General features: G+C 46.5%; 1 protein-coding gene across 3 annotated transcripts in view; it reads left to right on the forward strand.

Annotated features, from left to right (window-relative positions):
* Positions 1 to 22,012, forward strand: part of LOC149366489 (KICSTOR complex protein SZT2-like) — a 197,033-nt gene that overhangs the window by 93,524 nt on the left and 81,497 nt on the right. For all 3 annotated transcript variants that reach the window (XM_089551003.1, XM_089551010.1, XM_089550996.1), the window contains 8 exons: positions 2,718 to 2,844; positions 5,260 to 5,518; positions 7,000 to 7,745; positions 10,142 to 10,277; positions 10,837 to 11,145; positions 17,557 to 17,734; positions 19,325 to 19,463; positions 20,354 to 20,650. In XM_089551003.1, coding sequence (XP_089407129.1) covers positions 2,718 to 2,844; positions 5,260 to 5,518; positions 7,000 to 7,745; positions 10,142 to 10,277; positions 10,837 to 11,145; positions 17,557 to 17,734; positions 19,325 to 19,463; positions 20,354 to 20,650 — 2,191 coding nt within the window. The remainder of the gene's footprint in view (positions 1 to 2,717; positions 2,845 to 5,259; positions 5,519 to 6,999; positions 7,746 to 10,141; positions 10,278 to 10,836; positions 11,146 to 17,556; positions 17,735 to 19,324; positions 19,464 to 20,353; positions 20,651 to 22,012) is intronic.

Raw genomic sequence — 22,012 nt, forward strand, 5'->3', positions numbered from 1 at the left:
AATGTTCTCAGGTGTCAGGTAAGCACCCTAGGGATCGTGGTATGACTTTGCATTTCGAAGATGCACATTACGCCAGAAATTGAGCAAAAACAATCCATGTTTTCACTGGCGACAAAATCTGTCTGCACAAAAATGGTGGACACAGTGCTACCTAGCTCACTGTTGAGTGAAATATTATTTACTGTGTTCGCTACATGGCATAAAAAATCAACTTATTTGCGACAAGAAGGCTGCTCAATTGGACTGAAGCAGTGAAATCACTGCTAGGTGCACCAGACTCTCAGAAAAAGCTGTGAGTTTGCTGTATGCACAATTGTGTACAAAGCGCCTGAAAGGGATAGAAAAAAAATGTGGACGACATTCTGCGACAGCTATTTGCGGTAGAGAATTTATCTATTCATTTGTTTCTGCATTCTGCTGTTCTCTGGGGCTGGTCTGTTGTGTTCAGTGTGGGCAGCAAGCGCCACTCACCTTTTCTTCTCTCCTTCCTCCTCTCACTCCTCCTTTGTGTTACGCCACCAACACAAACGCCGGTGTTGCACAAGCGGGTAATGTTGCAGTGAAAGCAGGTGTGCACTGGAATAATACCGGTTGTTCCGATAAATTTGAACCGGAATTTTGAAAAATAGGCTTTGTGAGGTGTGAAGGCAGCTTCTGTAGTACAATAAACCTCCGTTGGTGGACATCAGAAAGCAGGTGAATAAAGCTAACTAGTTTGCTGGTTGACTAATTTCTGATAATTAACTTTTTAACTATGACAGGCACTTGGTCGCGATTAGAGATTTGTAGCCAGACATTAGCAATACCCATACCAGTTTTTAAAATTTTGAAAATGCGATTACCCTCGCTTTTGGGGTCGAACAAATTTTGGCTATGTCATGCGAAAATACACGCGCTTTCGAGAAGCAGGCAGACAAAGCAACCCATCCAGTGCTTGTAACTAGTCGAAATACCCAAGTTTTCAAAATTCTAAAAACTGATACGGCTATTACTATCAACCAGCTGCAAATCCTGAACTGCAACCAGGTGTCTAACTGTAATAGTTAAGAAGCTAATTATCAGAAATTAGTTAAGCGACTAACTAGATAACATTATACCCCTGTCACACGAGCACTTTAAAGGCATTTGAACAAAAAGACATCTCACACAAAGGAGTTGCATCCGCAGACACACGCCGAAGTTTAATCTCCTTTTCAGAAGCGGTCTTTTCCGAAACCGGAGATCACCGATCTCTTTTACGGCTGGAAAGGCGTAGCCTCCAACGCAGTGGGCACCAGTAATTATCATGCAATAAAGAACCGAAGCAAAAGTGCATTTTTATTTCAAGTGTACACATCACAAAAAAGGGGTTTGTCTTTCGCTGAACCTTAAGTAGGCGCAATTTTGCACTTTTTGCACGGCACTCTCGTAAGCAGTTCGAAGGTTGCTAGACAAACATGTAAAATTTACTACTTCTGCGAAGGCTCTTGAAGCTACCTTATTAAATCATCTTTAATTTAACCTTTTCGAATTAACTGTATCTAAATTCGCTAAAACAAGCATATTATAATACGTTTCTAATTTCTATATTGAAACACGTTGGTTTATTCTAACTGGTTTTGTTACAGAATCTAGAGCCATGCTTTCCATAGCGTGTTCGGAAGGAAACGATAAAAGGAGATCGCCCGCGCCGTGTGTCTGCAGCGCAACTCATTTTAATTAGAGGTCTTTCAACTCGGTAAAGGGCCGCTTTGGTAAAAGAGTTTTTGCGTGTTCGTGTGACAGAGGTATTATTCACCTATTTTCTGATGTCCTACAACGCAGGTATTACTGTGCCGCAGAAGCCGCCTTCATACTTTAAAAAGCCTATTTTTAGAAATTTCGGTTCACCTTCGGTGAAACACCTGGTATACCGGGTGTTTCAGCGAAAACTTTCAAACATTTTCAAAAATAGGCGTTTTAGGGTAAAATTATTGTTTTTGCGGCATGGTATTGCGAGGCCTGGCAGACACTAGAAATTTGGTGAATCATCTTAACTTGTGAGCTGGTTCACTAATTTCTAAAAACTCACTTTTTAACTATTAGAGTTAGGCACCTGGTTGCAATTAGAGATCTGTAGCCGGTCGTTGGTAATAGCCATATCAGTTTTTAGAATTTCAAAAACGTGATTGCCCTTGGCACTGTGGCTTGACAAAATTTGGCTTTGTCGACTAGTTAGTGTACTGGAGGGGTCGCTTTCCCTGCATGCTTTTAAAAGCACTTGTATTTTTGCACGATGCAGCCAAATTTCATTGAGGCACAGCGGCGAGGGTAATCGTGTTTTCGATATTCTAAAAACTGATGTGGCTATTACTAACGACTGGCTACAAATCTCTATTTGCAACTAGGTGCCTAACTCTACTAGTTAAAAAGTGAAATATTAAAAATTAGCTAACCAGCTTACTACCTAAGATGATTCACCGGTTTTTCTGGTGTTCGCCAACAGTGTTAATACTATGCTGCAAAAGCCATATTTTTACCCAAAAAAGCCTATTTCTGAAAATTTTTTAAAGTGTTCGATGAAACACCCGGTATGTGGGGCTCGGTGGAGGTTAGCCTACACTGCAGCATGCTTGTCGTGGCAGCCTTGAGGACTCTGTGCTCTGTGTTGCGGCTCATTTGCCGCTGCCTTTGTGTTGGACGAGTCGAGGTCATTGGCTTTTTTTTTCTTTTTTTCCTTTTTTTCCTCTTCCCTGCAGAACATGCCCCTGCTTCAGCCGGTTGCGCCGGAGCCAACCGTGAATGTGGTGCCCTTCCCGTTCAGCATCATGAAGCTGCTGTCCAAGTGCCAGCAGACGGAGGTCCTCTTCTCCACATTCATGCAGGGTCAGTGTGTTGGGCAGGTCCTTCACTCCGACCACACCGCATTGAAAGTGCTAGGAAAGTATGGCACATTCAGCCTTATCCCACCTGACTTAAGCTAATTTAGCCCTTGCCTTGCTGCAGGCAAAAACCGGTTTTGATGGGGGTGCTATGGATTCATTAAGCCAGAAATGTAAACATGCACCAAGCAGCACATATAATTGGTCCAATATTGGAAGTGGATGGTATACTGTGGTCCTTATAGGACGGGCGTTTGCCAATGCGTTTGCGTTTGCCAATTTCCAATATTGGCCCATTTATGTGTGCCGCTTGGGTGCTAGATTACTGTAGGATAACAAAATGTAGTGAAAAGACCTCTCTTTTCAATGATTTAAGGGGGGAAAAAAAGAAAAATAGAACTGAACAGGACAGTCATGGCATATTATGAAAAAAACTTGCATTCGTAGAATTTAGATGGCCGGTACAGATATTTGAGAATAAAACTTAGTTTGTGGAGCCAATAATTTGGAGTAAGGAAAATCATGGAATCTACACTTTGTAGCTTATTATTTTGGGAAATGTTAAAGACGTTGCAAAATGGTTAGGGAAATTCTTGGAACAAAACTTCTTGAACAGCAGAAAAAAAAAAGGTTAGCCCCCTGTTGACTAATGTGCCATCCTCTGAAGAACTCCCTGGAGGCTGTAAAAAGTGCATTCACACTTTACGGGCATTCAAATAAATCTGATTTCATGTCCAGCTTTGCGCTTTTCGCAGCAGAGGTCTCAATTTTGATGTTTGAGGCGCGTACTGTGTTGTTTCGTGAGTCAGCTGAGGGTGAGTGGCTAACCTGAGAGTGAATGAATTAAATGGGATGCGGCAAATAATATTGCCAATTTCGTCAAAACTGTTTAGTTTTTCAGTTTATTTTTCTTCGCTATCTTCGGGTCTTCATTTGTCTTATGACGAAAAGGTATAGTGAAGTATGGAATGTGTGGGTGGTGAAAATTGTGACTGAATCGCACTTCTGATTGTCCTGGTAACTAGTGGATTTTGGGGCTTTCTGATGACGGAGTACTGTCATCTTGGTATTGCCCTGATCAGATCACACCAGAGCTTCCGACGGCCACAATGCCACATCTCACTGAGCAAAAGTGAAAGTCAGCAAGGTGATCAAATCCATCACAAGTAGTTCTGTGATTGTTTGCTTGAGTCACATGGTAGCCTGGGAGCATCTTCATTGTCCGGTGAACCACTGCACCAGAAGTGGTATGAGGGCTACAAGCGATCTTTGAATGCAAAGTTTAGAGAGTGACCAATACCTCATATCTGGGCATTAACCTATTAATGCTATTGCGTTGTACCCTTAAGGCAGAGCTTCAACAAAATCAGGAGCAGCATTCAAACTATCCACTGAGGATCGCCAAAGAGTCCTTTTTCTGTCAGAAATGTTTTCGCGTAAATGATATGCATGATAAAGTTGAACTTCTACTTTTATTAGTCGCATGCATCTAAGAAAAGAACTGATAGCTTTAATGCATAGAGCAGGACTTTGTGAGCGTGGTGATATCTAAGACTTGTGCACTTTCTCCTTAACTGTGTACTAAACCCGGGGAAGGTTTTTTGTAGGTGTTGATTATCAGTGCTAAACAACTTTCGCAGTTAGGTTAAAATTAAAATGCTGTTCTGGAATCTTCATAAAAAGTTACATATCTGAACCAAATTTGATTACATTTCATGTATAAAGAAAAGAAAATAATTATAATTGCTATGTCCCCACTTGAAGTGACGTAGCACTGATTATATCGTAGTTTTTATATTTTCCTGGATAACAGCGCGAACTTGGACGAGGACTGGAGGAAGACACATAGACGGGCGCTGACTTGCAATTGAAATTTTTATTGCTTGGACAGAGAAAATAAATGGGTGGCCTCCAAACAATAAAGGAAAAGAACACACTCATCATTCATACACACTCAATCATGATATTCAAGGAGCCGAATGCTATGTCACTTCCATGTCGTTAAAAAGTACAATTCTTTAGATGGAAGTGCCAAAGAGGGGCCGCTGACACAAGATTCTGCTGACCGGGTGATTTGTTCGGCTTCAATGATTTCAGGCATTAGCTGATTTTTGTGTTTACTTATCACCTTGGTTTTCTTGAAGTCCGGCTGGCAATTTCCGCTATCAATATGATTTTAACCCTCCTAGCAATGTTGTAGCCACTATTGGTCTGCTGCTATTGAAACCAGAACTGCATAAGTGAAGAAATTCAGTTACGAATTTTTTACCAGGTACAGACAAATTTTATGTGGGGAACCTTGCTTGCAAACGTCCTCTGCATCATTCCAAGGGAACAGTGCGGAGCAAAAATTCGGTGTCTTCACCCTTTTAACGGAAACCACAAATGCGAAATTGTGTAATGTTGTTTGTGCCGACAGAATTGAGGCTGCCGGCCATGGGTGGTGGGGATGGTGCCAACGACCGGCCCGTTGACTGCGAGGGGCGCCCGCGGCCGCAGCCCAATGACCTGCTGTACGAGCAGCTGTTGGAGAACCTGCAGGCCATGCACGACCGCGAGGTGCCGCTCGGGCTTGAGGAGCAGGCTCTGCTGCCTCACGAGATCCACAACCGGCCACGCGACCAGCACGCTTATGCGGTGCCTTTCGCTGTGCCCCTTGTTCAGGCAACCCCCGTCACGTGAGTGCACCGCATTTCTCTTACAGCGAGAGCTGTGTTTGACACCCTCCAAAGGAATGTGTGGAAAGCTGTCTGCACCACTTTACACAATTTGTCAAGGGTGGTGTGTAGTGTGGTTTGGTGGTGTGGTGCGATGTGGTGGTTTGGTGGTGTGGTGTGGTTTGGTGTGGTATGGTGTGGTGTGTGGTATGGTGTGATGTGGTTTGGTGGTGTGGTGTGGTATGGTGTGATGTAGTGTGGTGTGATGTGGTTTGGTGGTGTGGTGTGGTATGGTGTGATGTAGTGTGATGTGGTTTGGTGGTGTGGTGTGTGATGTGGTGTGATGTGGTTTGGTGGTGTGGTGTGTGGTATGGTGTGATGTGGTGTGGTGTGATGTGGTTTGGTGGTGTGATGTGGTATGGCATGATGTGATGTGGTGTGATGTGGTATGGTATGGTATGATGTGATGTGGTGTGATGTGGTTTGGTGGTGTGATGTGGTTTGGTGGTGTGTGGTGTGATGTGGTTTGGTGGTGTGGTGTGGTATGGTATGATATGATGTGATGTGGTGTGATGTGGTTTGGTGGTGTGTGGTGTTATGTGGTTTGGTGGTGTGATGTGGTATGATGTGATGTGGTGTGATGTGGTTTGGTGGTGTGGTGTGATGTGGTATGGTATGATGTGGTGTGATGTGGTTTGGTGGTGTGATGTGGTTTGGTGGTGTGGTGTGGTATGGTGTGGTGTGGAGTTGGTTGGAGTGGGATGAAGTAAGGTAGGTTACGGTATGGGACCGGTATGGTATGGTGCAGTATGGTATGTGCAGAAAGCAGCACACGGGTTATGAGAGGCGCTGCAGCAAAAGGCTAATTCATTTCGACCACCTCGAATTCTGTTGCACACACTGGCATCACAGGACCTTGGGACCAGCAGTGGCATGTCAGCCACTACGGCAGGTCGGGGAAAAATGAATTTTAGTTTCTAGTTTCTAATTTTAGTTTCGGGTGCTACTGGTCTATTAGTAAGTGGGGCTGTGTGGAAACCCTACATTCTTTTTGGTTTCTGGCACGTGGAGTGAATGCATGGTCTGTATGTTGTGCTGCGACACCTGTGTGGGGCATTTTCTTGTGGGGCACCACAGCATGTTGCAAATAAAAACCCTCTTGTTTGTCTGAGTCCCTAAGATAGTGGTATCCATGGGAGCAGGGGAAGAGTGTCATCTGTGGTCATGTGATGCGATAGGTTTTAGGCTGGGCTGCTATCAAGAGCGAGTGAGGAATCTGAGTTATGATTGTTTTGCTGGATTACTCAGCACTAGATGCAGGCAAAGCTTGCATTGCTTGCATTTGGATTCGTCATAGTGACTAGTGACCCTTCCTTTAAGAATATTGCCTTTTTTTTTCTCTTGCTGTGTATCATAGACATTTCATGAACTCACAGTCGAATGTATTCATAAATTGTTCTCTGCACATGATAGCAACACACTTTCTTTCTTTTTCTTCGCAGTTGGCGCTGCTTCGTAGCCAGCTTTTCTGGTGCAAACAGCGCCTCCGGGAGCGGCCACACAACTCCGAACTCACACGTGGTCCTCACCTTCATTCCTGCCACGTTCTCGGACCTCCAGCGCCTCATGGCACGTCCGGAAGATGCCACCCTGCTGGAAGCAGACAGTCAGAACACCCACGACGGTCACCCCGCTACAGTGCACAAGGACTACGTCATGCTGCAAACTGAGTCATCGTCCGAGCCGGTCGTTTCCAGCAGCGCTGACCGCGAAGCTCCCACTTCGTCGGCCACGGAGGACCAGGCTACCAACGAAGTCTGCGAGGGTGACCTTGCGGAACCCCGTGCCACTCGACAGCTGACCGCTTCGCACTCTGACCCCGCACTGTCCTCGCACGGTGTCGAAAGACCAGAGTCGCTGCCGCGGCAGCGGTCGGCTGACATAGCAGGTCTCGGTCGGAGTCAGCATTCTGCCTCAGTGCAGTGTCCGGTTGTGAGGGACGATGATGGTGGCAGCGCTTCGCCAGAGTCTCAGGAGGCCGGAGGCGTCGCTCGGCGCCTGGTTTCCACAACTCTTCCGGTGTACGTCTACGACGCTCCGGTGTCAGCCGTGATTGGCCGGCTGGTCTACCAGGGTGGTGTGAGGCAGTGGAAGGACACGTACCTGGACCTGACCACTCGATACGAGGAGAACATGCGCGCCGGGTCGGAGCCCAGCTGGGTGGAGTACAGGGCAGAGGGCTCAGAAGGTATGTGCTTGGCCTGGATTACTTATTTTTTGTCCTTTTAGTGCTGTTGATCAATCAGTACAGTCATGAGTGGAAAGTTTATTTCTGTTCAGTCTGAGCAACCTAAAAGAAATAACTAGAAGAATAGGAATGGGGTGGAGTGAGTATGGAAGATTCTCTCAGATCATGAATGGTAGTTTACCTATGTCCCTCAAGAGAAAAGTATACAACAGGTGTATCTTACCGGTACTCACCTATGCAGCAGAAACATGGAGGCTAACAAATAGGGTTCAGCTTAAGTTAAGGACAACGCAGCGAGTTATGGAAAGAAAAATGATAGGTGTAACGTTAAGAGACCGCAAGTGGGCAGAGTGGGTGACGGAACAAACGCAGATTAATGACATCCTAGTCGAAATCAAGAGGAAGAAATGGGCTTTGGCAGGGCATGTAATGCGAAGGCGAGATAACCGGTGGACCTTAAAGGGACAGTGAGGAGAGCTCTATTAATATTTTTTTTATAGCGAAATCTGATAGTTCGGCATTTCACGGCTTTGTTGCCACTTGGCCGGCAGCGAAAGATGCATTTATTTCCAAGAAATTTGGATTCAAAGTTGAAAAAGTTTTTCCCGCCGCTCTGATTCAAACTTGGGATTCTCTTATGACGACACAGGACGAAGTGACGTGAAACATGATGTGCACATGACATAAAGCAGACTCCATGATTTCTGGCGGCCAGCAGTGCGGCCTAGCAGCAGCCGAAAAAAAGGCTACCGCCGGCCGCACGTTGAAGGCATCTATCAGCTATTGCGGCCGTCGCTTCGTTTACGTTTGCACCGGCGTTTTGCCAGCGTTACGATGGATCCCGTTCTCGAAGTCGTCAACGAAGTTCTCGCAAATAGACACCTTTAGCATACTGTGTACCTCGTTACCGTTAGCGGAATGCCGGGAGCCCGCCTATCACTGGTGAGCAGGCGCTGATTGGTCCCGATGCTGCAGGCGCGCGCGTAGCTGCCGAGTACGTGGTGCCATCTGGCGCCGTCAAGGAGATTTGCACATGCATTGGCTGCGCCTCAGTGATTCGTGGCTTCTCATGTCCTAGCGTTGCTAGAACCATTGGTTCTAGCAACATTGTCTTGTCCTATGACGTCATCACGCTTGTACTTGCGAGTTTGGCCTGTGGTGGCGATACCTGTATTTTGGTTCCTGCTCTTTTCTACGTTACAAGAGCTTTGTTGTCAGTACGAGTGGCGTTTTGTGATCAGGAGCTGGTATTCTGTCGATGCAAGCCAACTTCAATTTCTCCTCAGTGTCCCTTTAAGGGTGACGGAGTGGCATCCAAGAGAAGGCAGACGAGCAGGGGGCAGCAGAAAGTTAGGTGGGCGGATGAGATTAAGCAATTTGCGGGGTTACGGTGGCCACAGCTAGCAAAGGACAGTGTCAGTTGGAGAAACATGGGAAAGGCCTTTGCCCTGCAGTGGGCGTAGTCAGGTTGATGATGAGTCACAGGGTACTCATTAATTAAGTATGAGTGGGAAAAATATTGTTTCTGCCGAGTTGGTAACTCTTCTCTGTCAGGTTTAGGTGCAGAGCTAGAGATCAGGTTAATTCTTGAGTGTGATCTGAATTTCTCTTTGTACTGGTGTGCAGTGGTAAAATGTGATGTGTGCCTGGGAGTTTAAGCTCTGACGTTTTGTTACACCTGGAAGGGTTCGTTTTCTTGACAGAAACACTCTCATTCCTGCTGCAGTGCAACCTAAAGATCAACTTTTTTTTTTTTTTTCAATATATACGCAGGACCAGAACAGTTTCTCACGCAAAAAGAATTACTTTTGCATCTCGGTGCATGTTCCAGCACTGTGGTGGGATTTCTCGTTAACTTGATGCATGTGTAAAAAAGTTGGTAGTAGGTGTGCTAGATGTTTGTATGGGGATGGTACTGTCTTCATGGTGGTAACGCCTCTAGCATTAGAGAAAAATTCAAGTAACTCATGTTACCAGACATAAGCATGAGCTTGTGACCATAATCTCACGCATTCTGAAACCCGCAGGGTCTTTGGTGACATCTATAGCAAAAGCATGAATTAACGTCGCTGGATAGTTGCCATCTAAAAAATAACTTCATCACTTTCTTGTGAGGTATTCTGTGCGGTACTTTATCTAGTTTATATAGTTACTTGACACTTTGAAAGGGGCTTTGTTCAAAACTTGGAAAGTTTAGCTGGGTGGTGTGCAGTTTCTTTTCAGTCAATATGTTTGTGCCTGAGCATGTTTTTTTGCTTTTTCTTTATTGGCATTTCTTTCAGCTGTGAGCTATTGTTCGCATGTTTTGGCACAGTTCAACCAGAAAAAAAGAAAAGCCCACTGCTTCGTGCGCATCTTTTCGTAACATTTTTTTTTGCTGCCATCGCTTGAAACAGGTTCGCCCTACAAGACCATGTCACCGGAACCCAAATCGGATGACTCCGAGTTCGGGAGTGACCGCTTTCCAGCCAGGAAGCACTGTTCACGGCTACGCAAGGCTTTTTCCAAAAGCTTTGTGTACGGCGTCTTCAGGTGAGCTCTCGGATTCCAAAAAGAAGCATGCTAGACAACGCAGCGAGCTAGGGAAAGAAAACTGACAGGTGCAACGTTAAGAGCTCGGAAGTAAGCGGAGTGGGTGAGGGAACAAACGCAGGTTAATGATATCCTAGTTGAAATCAAGAGGAAGAAATGGGTTTGGGGAGGCATGTAATGCGAAGGAAAGATAGCCGCTGGTCCTTAAGGGTAACGGAGTGGATTTCAAGAGAAGGCAAGCTTAGCAGGGGGCGGCAGAAAGTTAGGTGGGCGGATGAGGTTAAGAAGTTTGCGGGGATGCAGTGGCTGCAACTGGCAAAGGAAAGGGTTAATTGGAGAGACATGGGAGAGGCCTTTGCCCTGCAGGGGGCGTAGTCAGTCTGATGATGATGATGATGATGTAAAGGTTGTGTCGTATCGGGATGTCAGGTTTTTGGGGGTGTACTGCGCATGGATGACGCCACTGCCTCTGTCACGATCTCATAGAAGTGCACCCGTTGCTGCGGCAAAAAAAAAAGAAAAGACCGATCTTTACACTTCATTGTTACCACTTCTTCAGGGCCCTTCGGGATGGTCTTCCTGTGGACGAGCAAGACGTGTGCGCTGTGGTGGAGGACGCCTGCGAGGAGACCGTGCTCACTGTGGACATCACCGAATTCATCCAAGCGATCTGCGGCCACACCCGCGACTTCCGCATCAAGTCGACGGTGGAGCACTCCCATCGTGCCAGCGGTGCGTCGCGACAGGACGGGACCGGTGGTGGTGGTGACGGTGAGGCCGGTGGTGACTGCGCTTCCGAAGCACCAGCGGAAGGAGCAGACGCGGATGCTGCGAAGGTTGATGAAAGCCGTCGACTTTCGGGCGATGGGTGAGTCCTTTATGCCAACCTTGTGCCAGCTGCCAGACAGTAATTAGACACTCTTAATATAGCGCAGCAGCCACTTGCATTTGTGCGTGAGATGCCATAATGGCAAGCTGACTTAATCTTCATTGACAACAGTTTTGGTGCACCGTAGGTACTGCTAAATGCAAAAACAATATAGTGTCCCCTGGTAACAACAGCTCAAAGCTCTTCAGCTCGGTGATGTGAGAGGGAGCACCGCTTTGCGACCTGCGTATCTTAGCAACACAGTTCTTACTGTCCTTGGCCCGTGAGTGGGGTAGAAATGCCTCATTGCAAATCCAGAAGAATCCTCCTGTTTTAATAACCGTAAAGAATAGACGATATGCGAAAGTGCTTGGCGGTCTGGCAACACCGCGCCCACAACTTCCGGTTTCCATCTTGGCGCGGTCGAGGTCGTCGAGCTGGTGCATCGTTTGCTATGCGTACTTTCTTCTTGCGAGTGGAATTTCAACAGGCAAGCTTCAGCTGCTGCGTTGTTTTCACAGCTGATCTTTGACTAAATGTAGGTGCTTTCAATAAGCGCCAGCTTACTCCTACCGCGTCCTCAGCTTCGCTTGAAGTCTGGCGCTGATGATCGCAATAATCGGCACTCGAAAGTGGGTTGGAAAGTCGAACCGTGACCGTGTGCTGTTGTCGTTTTAATGCTCGCATTAAAGCACCAGTTCAAGCATCACGCATTATCATGGCTATTTTATTCCCAGGTGGACGTGAATTCATCTGGTAGGGTAGCGAGCGGTTATTTTGCGGTGAGTGCGCACGTGTATTGACAAACTTCTGTGATAGTGCGAACTTTCGTTCGCGCCGACGCCAGGAGCTTCGTGCATTGCAGTATAATCACACAAGACCCTCGACCAGCTGCGTAATTCGATTCCTTTACTGTAATGTGCAATGCGCATCTGCGGTTTTCAACGTCACCGTTTCAGAGCCCGGCGTCGGTTGATTTTCGCCGCAATTCGTTGAAACCGCGTCTTGCTTAAGACGCAGTTGAAGCGAGTATTGCGATGTTGTCAATCGATATTACCAAGAGGAAAGTGGGCATATATAATTCAAAATGTAAGCAAAGACGCAGTTTTTTTTTTAGATAAGCACTGAGCTACCGCGGCGGCTTGATTAGAGAAAGAGCGTACAGCTGTAGGTGCCTGCACGGACTCGATACGCTGGTCAAGTTGTGTGTGCAGGGGCGAAATTAGCATGTTCGGTTGCTTCCGAAACTTAATTAGCTTACTCCCAAACTTGGACAAATGGCTTTGTTGCGAAGCAAGCTGTTGAAGCTTGCCACAACGATAATAAAATCTGATGGCCTGAAGCGTTTTCAGAGCACTGTTGCACGAACTTTCTAGCTTAGAAATGCGTCCCTCCTTCATAATAAAGTAGCTACATTATTCGCTTCTTTTTTTTTAGATTTTCGTCGCCGCAGATATGGAAGGTATAGGAATCCTCAAGAAATAAAGCATTCGCACCTCAGTTTTTATACGTAGTGTGTACTGCTTCATATGCGTAATGTCCAGAGAGTTTGCTCGCCCTTCTAAAACTAATTGAACACGGGAAAAACTTAACTGAACACGTAACAAACTAAGCAGTAATCGGCATATGGTTCTTCGAGTGAACTTATTTCGCCACGGCACGAGCGATTGGCCCGCTCAAAAAAAATTACCTTCTCTATTACGTTGTTCAAGTATGCGTCTATATATATTCACGCCCGACCGGGGAGTTGATAAATGCACGAAATCGGCTTCTAATTTTGATCAGAGACAACAAAGGCTGTGGTCCTTATCTTAATTTAAACGCAAATCACCTCGAGAGATTTGTCAAAAATCAGCGCAGAAAGCGAAAGCTGCGCACTGATCCGCGTGCTGACACATGATACCTCGCATGGCGTTTTGTGTTACTAAAACGTTGGGACGGAGTAAAAAAATAGAAAAGCGAAAAGCTGGAACGCACCTAGTTCTGGCACGCATCGTAGTGTCTTTTCACAGTGGAGAGGGTAGCGCAACACTGCATCGGCATTTTACTTTTCAAACGAAGCGCAGCCGTTTTAACCCAACGCTGGGCAGCGGTTTCGTTTTCTGTACCGTGCCAACATGGAGGACTTAGTTCTCGGAGCGTCGAGAGATGGCGCTGCGCATTTCGCATATCGTCTATTGTGCGCTGTCTGGCAACAATGACAAATAATTAAGACTTACATCCTGCACTGGCCAGGTTTAGCTTGCGACACCAGTATCTTGACAGCCGGTGCAAAACAAACACTTGTTGTCTGCAAAGCACAACGCTGACTTGAACCATGCGATACGCTTCCATGGCTGGCACCAAGGCAACCTTCACTTGTCCAAGCTATTTTTCGATATATCACTGCACTGCCACTGAGCCATCTACCGATGTGTTTCATTAGGTCATGCATTCGCCAGATAAGTTCCTAGTTGTTCTGGCACGAAAAAACGAAGGTCTTTTTTCGTGCCATAGGCAATTTCACTGTCACAGTGGTAGTGTGATGTCCCCTTATGTAATGTCCCAGACGGGATCTTTGAGGGTACAATAAATGATGATGATGATGATATCTGCGATACTTTTAGACCACAACCAAATACAGTTGATTCTGGATATATTGCACTCGAAGGGGATCGTGAAATATACCGGTATATTCCTAATTTAATACATAAAATGAGGCAACCTAGAAGCTAGAGTGTCGTGTACCCACACTAGTGGCATGCTGCTTCCTGCAGCAATATATGTCTTGACGATGCACTGGTAATGCACCATTTCCCTAGGTGTCATTAGGCCTAGCTCGCTTTGTGTCGTTGCTGCAGCGGACAGTGCTTTAAAATGAGCCACCGCATATCATAAGAGACCTAATTATGTTACGGGTACACTATAAACAAACATAATCTCTCAGTAAAATCAAGGTGAAGTCTGCTTCTACAGTGCATTCGGCTGCAAGACACACCAGGGGAGGGCCACCGCTATGCTTTGGTCTGCTGGGTTAGCTTCACTGCATGACAAGCGGTGTACTGAATGCCAGTTTCTTTGCATCGCAGCAGTGTGTCGTGGAAAATGAATACGCGACCCAAGTTTACCTTTGGACACTGTCTACGTTTACCTCATCTTGAGGTTTTACAGAGCTAGCACTGTCAGGAGATGTCCATGAGAAGCCGGCACAGTTCCACGGGTGACAGCGTTAAGGTTTCATTCAGTAGAAAACTTGATTTCAGTGTTGCTCTGGCTGGAAAAATCTGATTCGTCAAGAGGATAGTGGTGTAGAAAATCAGTTTCATTGACAAGAAAAAAGGTGGTGAAGCAAAATCGAATAGACCCTTTAGAAAATTCAGTCTGGCAACTCGGCAGGCATCATCATCAGCAACTTTCGTCGGCGCCGTGCGCCATATTTTGGGCACCTTTGGCTGCACAGCCTTTGCACTAGTTTCCACCTTGTGGTATGTCTGGTTGCGTTTGTGAAAGCGATGGCGGAAAATTTGCAGTGGTCGAGGGACCTGACTGTCATCCCGGGCGGATTTTCGGAAAGGCTTTTGGACTCCTATCGTCCGGCCGCACCTCTCAGCGAAGCTACAAGCCGGTATCACTGCGATCCGTCGACAGTGCGCGTTGCCGTGTCACCCTGCAGGTCGAATCTACTGTCGATAAAGGAGGGCTAACAACGCTTGGACCAGACTCGACTACGAGCAGGCGCACTGCAGGGCGAAATGCGTGTGGATCCGGATACGGGCGCTCGATCAGCGATCTAGGCCTAGCGACGACTAGGGCAGTCGGGGACCAGCGCGCAGTTCGTCGCCCGGCGTTGCCACAGGCAGTGTCGTTGCCGAAAGCTCCACTCTAGCACAGGCATGCTGTCGTTGCTAGACTCTAGCAAGCATCCTTTCTGGTAGCATGGCTGTTTTGTATTTTCTTGTGCGAACGTGAAGTAAGCTGAGCCTGCCGGCCGGCCAGCCTGGATCCCCTGCCGGCGTCATAAAAACGAGCTAATGAGTGTTCTCGACGTAAGTAATAAACCATGTGATAGGCAAATGAGAAAATATATCATTTTTCTGGGTCATTGGTCAATACCGAGTTGCTGGTAAAAGTGACAACTGTGGTACGAGCGAATTTGTTGCGAGAACCGCCTCGAAGCTGCCGCTGGCCCGACGCTGGGGCCCGGCTCGACTGGCGCCCGCTAGCTCCGCTGCTGAAGGCGCCGTAGAAATTGACCATACTATTATTTTATTGTGAGATGATGCTGTTGACAGCAAAGCGGAGTGAAGAATAGGCCTTCAATTATAGCGCAGGCGACTTCCGAAGCGCCGGCCCCTGCCGCTTCGATGCGAAGCAGGCTATAGGCCTAGCGACGACCACGGCAGACAGGCAGCCGCAGAGCTCTTCGCCCGGAGCGCCCGCGAGCGGTGCCGTTGCCCAAAGCTCGCAACATCAGCTGGCATGCTTGGTCGCCGCTCGAGTATAGCTGGCAGTCTTTCTGATAACAAGGCGATGCCGTCTTTTCTTGCAATATTTGTACACCAAGCCAAGCAGCGCTCGGGCACTGCTGCGCTGCGGCGAAGTGCGACACCGGTTGTGGGCGGAGCTTGGGTAGAGCGGCGCAGCAGTGCTTGCCGCTGCGTGTGTCCCCTGCTTGCTGTGGTGTGGCAGTTCGGAAGCGGCGCGACGGACGTGTTGCCGGACATGTGTCTCCTGCCTTAGCCAGAGTGCACAGGCCCTGACCGAACGAAAACACACAGCTGCTGCTGCTGCATTCCGCCTATGTCGACGTCGTTTGCTGCATGTTCGCAACGGAGAGAACGACGGCGCTCCTCGCCGCGCCGCATCGTCGTGCTCTTTTTCGCGCACACGGAACTCTCTACGAATGGACGTAAATGCATTAAAATCCAAAACAAGCGCGTTTGAGCTACGTTTTGATTTTGTGACGCGCCGAAACAGTCGCCAGCATCGGAATGCATGTCCTCGAGTGCGCCGAAGGTGGCACCTTTATTTTTTGTGCTCACTATACAGCGGAGCAGCTACACGGTAGAAGGAACTTTTCGCTGCTCTTTCAATACTTATATAATTTATTTTAATGCGAAAACGAACAGGTCACGGACGAGACGAAAGAAGCATGCAGCTACTCCATGCGCTCCGTGCTCTGGAAACACAGCTTGTTTCCGTGCGCGTCTCTTCGCCGCGCTGGCTGCAGAAAGGCACACAGCAGCATGCTGGCATCGCGACTATAGCTTGGTGCAGAGAGCCAATGTCAAGGAACATGGCTAGGACACAAAAACAAGAAAATTGCGCTTGTTGTGGCTTCACCGGGCGCGCATACTTTTCAATCTGGCCCGAGCGCATACCGGCAGGCGTATGCCCAAGTAATGGCGGAGGCACCGCGGTTTGCGCACCACACACCAGATGGCGCTGAATTTTCTAAAGGGTCTATTGCTGTCCTTTAGGTCGGTAACCGGGCAGGATACCTCTACGCCACTGAGGAATGTTTGTTCAGTGGTATAAATCGAGGTCTTGCATGAGCAGCTCACACTGCACAGAAGGTCAATTACATTACAGGCACACTTATTTAATCAGGGTCACTAATTAATGTCACGACTTAGTATGGATGATGATGTGTAATAAAGCAGTACCTGATGGCAACAGATGTGTCGATGTCTGCAAAATGGTGTGCCAGGGGACCCCCCCAAGTGACCACAGGGACCTTTTAACGCTGTTGCTTCATGCTCTTAAGCTGGGCTTAAGTGTCTCTGGAGTTTTTTGAATGCTCCGCTTAACATGAGTTCATTAAATGCAAACAGTAGTGCTATACTTTCGCTTGGAATTATCGAGGGGATGTTACGGCTGCTCAATATAAACAATGGTTCGACATATCCAGGTTTGATGTATCTGCGATTGACTGCGTATATCTTTAAATTAAAAGATGCATTCAAGAGAGCGTAATCCATGATAATATATAGTGAACGCTTTGAACAAAAATGCTCTGCATTCAGTGAACCATGAATCAGACTTTACTGGGATGTGGCCACATTGTGGGGTACACTGCTAAGACCAGTGCTTCACAGGAAAGCATCACTTCGGCTTGTGTTATTATGTGTTTTTGATGGCCAAAATAAAACAACAAATTATCATTTCGTCACTATCAGAATGCCCAGTTCTGTCAGCATCAGGCATACCTTTTCATTTCTGCCGTAACCTCGGTAACACGTTTAGGTGATTTGTTGGTCCCTTTAGATTGTTCCCTTTAAATTGACAGTGGTTGTTAAGACCACATGTGGTGCTTGGGGATGCCTTCTCTTGTACTATTGTCCTAAAGATATGGGGGGTGGGGGTTCTGTAGGTCCTCTGTGACTGTGTGAGCGAGTAGAAGGGGCGTCATAACTTGTTTTTGTGTGGCAGGGTGAGCAGCCTGTTTCCCGTGAACCTCCTGGAGCGGCACCACCCGTGCGATGTGGTGCAGCAGCTGCACCTGAGCATCAAGCAGCGCTTCCAGGAGCTGCTGGAGGAGGTGTTCCAGCGCATACCCTCGCACCCGGACTACTACTACTTCTGTCCCCCGTGCCAGCCACGGACTACGGTGGGTTCCAGGGAACCGTCTTTTACAGCAACAGCTGTTAGCGACTCGAATCGCGATAACACTGTCACCACGGTGTCCGCTTCTTTGAGAGAAAGCGAGCACATGAAATGACCTGCACATTCCAGCATGTGCAGGCTTGCACAGTGCATGCTGGCAGGCTCATTCTGGATGGATCCTTCCTATTTGACGTTATCAAGACTGCCACCTCACGGTATTGGTGTAGGTATCCGGGAGAGGAGGTGATGCTCCGCCCATCTCTGTGTTCTGTGTGGTGTTGAGCAAGCATGGAATGTGGAGGGAGGGGTGCCACATATGGAAGCTAGCTGCAGTTTGTGTTGGAGAGTGGAGATTCATTGCTGCCCTCATCATATCATGGGAAAGAGGTGATCAGTCAGGGGGTCAGTCAGGGGGTCAGTACTCTGGAGCAGAGGTTTTCAAACTTTTAGGACGCAGCTCTTAGGCTCCCGCACCTGCGTTCAGCAGCATGCCTTGGTGTCGGCCTTGGCGTAACTGAGTGAACGAGCGCATTTTACTATAAAAGAGAAACTGAAAGAAGCTTTGGTAAAGGTGGGGTTTGTTCTTACATCTCTACTGGTCATAAAGCTGCTGCTTGACCCTATTTGAGACGTTTGTGCGGCGCAGAGCAATCGAGTCACGGTGCCACATCGATTGATGGCTTAGAGATCGATTGAGGACTTATAGAATATATAGAGATCAGCGTCATTCAGCATGCAGAGACATCACAGATCACTGACTTCTTTTTTTGCCATATAGAACATATGAAAGACATATGAAAGACAAATGTATTGATTGTAATACTTAATTTTTCTCCATTGTTTGCTTACCTTTATTAAACAGGCTCTTTGTAGTGCTCCTAGCAGAGCAGCCTTTCACTATATGGAATATAGTTTCTGCCATGAGATCAGCTGGCAGAAAAGCAGCTTGAAGACCCCTCATTTAGGTTCGCTATCAGAAGGCCCTGCCAAAGACCTGCATTATACATGCATTTGTACTCGCCAATAGTCTAGTGCATTAGCTGCAGTGATAAAAGGTCTAGTCAGTAGTCTTCTGAATACCTTGAAACCAGTTTGCATGGACTTTCACTGCTAAAATGGTAAGAATTGGGCCTTTTAGGTTGTCCATGATGGTTCGACGCGCTTAACTTTTTACAGAACAAGAGACAAAACAATAACACCAACACAGTGTGCCTCTGTGTTAGTGTTATTGTTTTGTCTCTTGTTCTGTAAAAAGTTAAGCCCGTTGAGCCATCATGGACTTTTACCGTGCTTAACATCGCTGCATTGTCTACGTTATGTTCTGCTTTGTCCGCTGCAATATAGAACTCCATGGAAGATGTAGAAGCTATGATTTTGGTCTCCACTACGTTGTGTATTGTCACTTATTGTGCTTCCTTTTAACTTGCTGAAGGTCCAAAGTAGAATGAGTGAAACTACCATGTGTTTGCGAATAACTTGGAAGTTTTTTCCAACTAAAACATCTTTTTAGGAGTGCACTGTACATTTTATTTTAAACCAAGGTACTAATGTAGTGCTAACTTTTGCATTTGATCTTTTTGGTGTGTCCATGCAGTGGGGGCTGAATGGGGGGGCTGGTGATGGGGTCCACCGGAATGCCGATGCAAACGCTGAGGAAGAGGGCGCCCTGTGTGACTGGGACGACACCGACACGGACCGTTCGCACAACGTTGAGTTCTCCATGGATGCTGAGCGTAAGTGCCATGTGTGCATAGGCATAGAAAGCACACCTTTGGAGAAGTGATTTTACATTGACTTTTTCCAGGTTCAGTTGAAGTAGAGGCCAAGCATACTTATATGCATGTCACTACGTTTAGTAGCGCTGTTTTGGAGCAATTGATTTACTTGGCTGGAAAAGAAATGAACACATATGAATGTCCTGTGTTGTTTTATCGACAAACATGTCTTCCCTTAAAGGGACGCTGAAAACAAATTGAAGACAAATCAACCTACATTGATTGATTGATTCCCACATCCTAATGACAGAGAGGCCACTTCTGTTGAAAACAGAGCTCTTATAAGCTAGAGAAACAGTGAAAGAGATTTGTTGCCGGCACAGGCCGCTTTCACCATGAAACTCCAGGGGCGTCAAGTGCCTTTTTGTTTATTGATTTCCCAGGCCAGACCACACCTGCGTCAACTTTTAAGCAACCGATCGCAGGAAAAATCACTGCGCTCTACACAAAAATCAGGAGAAAAGATGAGAGGACGAACGGCAAGTGCTCACCTTGCATCCTCTCGTCTTTGCTTCTGTTTTTTTTATGTCGTGCTGTGTTTTTTCTTTCGACATTGGATCACCAGCTCACCCAAACTTGTTCCCTTCTCAAGCAATCACAGAGTCTCGGTGCAGTCACTGTGGTCATTAGAGTCAAGTTTGAATCAATTGTTGGGAAGAAAAATGGTCTCTTTTCATTTCCAAATTTCCCGGCTATTAATACATCTCTCGCACCCAAATGAACGTCAACATGTCCACAAAACAATATATATACAAAAAAAAGTTGAACTTTGCAGATAACAAAAATTGCACGGAGCTTTCAGTAGCATCCCTTTACTGCATCCATTACCAGACGGCTCTCCCTTGCAGCTGTGACTGATGCCGGCCAGTCGGGTGACGAGAAGGCGGCAGGTGCTAAAGCGAACGCTGCTGCCGCGGCGGCAGAGGTGGCGAGCATTGAGTCATGTGCCGGGTCAGCCCGGTCTGCACCCTCGGCCGGCGAGGAGGACTCCGGCGAAGAAGACGAGGAGGAAGAAGAGGAGGTGATGGAGACCATCCGCGAGGCGGAGCCCCTGGTGCCTCCCCTGTTCGCCCACCTCACGTGCCTGGTGAAGACCAAGTCCGGCTGCGGGTCTTGCTCACTCACCTCGCTGCCCACTTGCCTCGGTGAGGGTGTGAGGCTTGTGTCTTAGAGTGCAGCTCTTAAGGGGGGATGTGGGGATCAAATCGCAAAAATCGCAAAAAAAATTGATTTTTCAAAAGTGCACTTTTTGGCATCTCCTACACTATTTCTATGTTGTACTGAAATATTTCACCCAAAAAATAAACTTTAAGCGCTCCAAATAAATATATTTGTCGGCATCTACACATAGACAGTGTGTGCTAGCTTAGAACTTCCAGGCTTGTCTTCTTGAAAGTTTGTTTTGAGCTTAATACCTTGTTCGTGGAAAGCATAGCACAGCAATGGGTGCATGGATTTTTACCCTGTTTGTTTTGTTGTGATCACTGAAATGTGGTCTGCGTCAAGACAGTCTCAGATTTACCATTTAGGCTCGCATGTTTTTATTACATGGTAATTAGAGCATGATACACCCTAATGATAAAAGGTGCATATTGTGTCCTTTAAAAAAAAGAGCAGTGAAATTTAAAAAAAGAATTGAGGGAGTCTTGACTTACACCACACTTCTTAGTAAATATTACAAGCATTTACAGACCTGTAGGCTGTTTTTTTGTCATGCTAGGCTTTCCACAAGCAAGCAACATGGGGACATCATATAAGCAATGATAAAAGGGAACCTACTGAAGCTGTTGTTGTGAAACATTACATCTGATTGTTTGATGCTGATTTAAGCCAGTCTGCCAAATTTCATCACTCTAAGTCGAAAAATAGAAAAGTTGCCTTTGATCCCCTCATCCCCCCTTAAGGGGGGACACTACCCTAAAAAGTGAACTTTGAACCGCTTGCTCGATTTCATTGGAACTTGAGAATATCACTGCTGGGACCACCTCTGCCAAATTTTATTATTCAGTGGGGGGCTTGTCTTGAACATTGTAGTGCTTAAAATAAAATGGGATGATTTTCAATCATGTGAGTCTATTTTTCCCATCTCCTGTTTCTTCAGTCAACTGTCAGCTTAGAAAGACTATCATTCCAATATTACTTAATAATATTGGTATTGTAGGAGGTTTTCTGCAGCGAAATTTTATGAGGAACACAACTGTGCGCTCAGTTTGTCTATTTTTTTTCCCCTTTTTCACACTAAAAAATCACTTTAAAAACGTTTATGCAAAATGAAAATCCAATGTCATTCTTTATATGGTATCATTCTTTTGAAATTAGGAAAACTGAGCAAAATAATTCCACAGCTGTGTGTTCTGGACATTCCCAATGCCACATAACACAAAAAATTGGAAAAATTACCTTTATTTTTCAAACAATAGTTTTCCTAAGCAAGCATAGTCATCCTTGGCATAAGGTTGCGTAACGTGCTTCATACTTATTCTAGATTAATTAAATTTGGTAGAGGT

The sequence above is a fragment of the Amblyomma mixtum genome, chromosome 1 (genome assembly GCF_055824585.1).
Source record: "Amblyomma mixtum isolate Tamu chromosome 1, ASM5582458v1, whole genome shotgun sequence".
In the NCBI taxonomy this organism is placed as follows: domain Eukaryota; kingdom Metazoa; phylum Arthropoda; class Arachnida; order Ixodida; family Ixodidae; genus Amblyomma; species Amblyomma mixtum.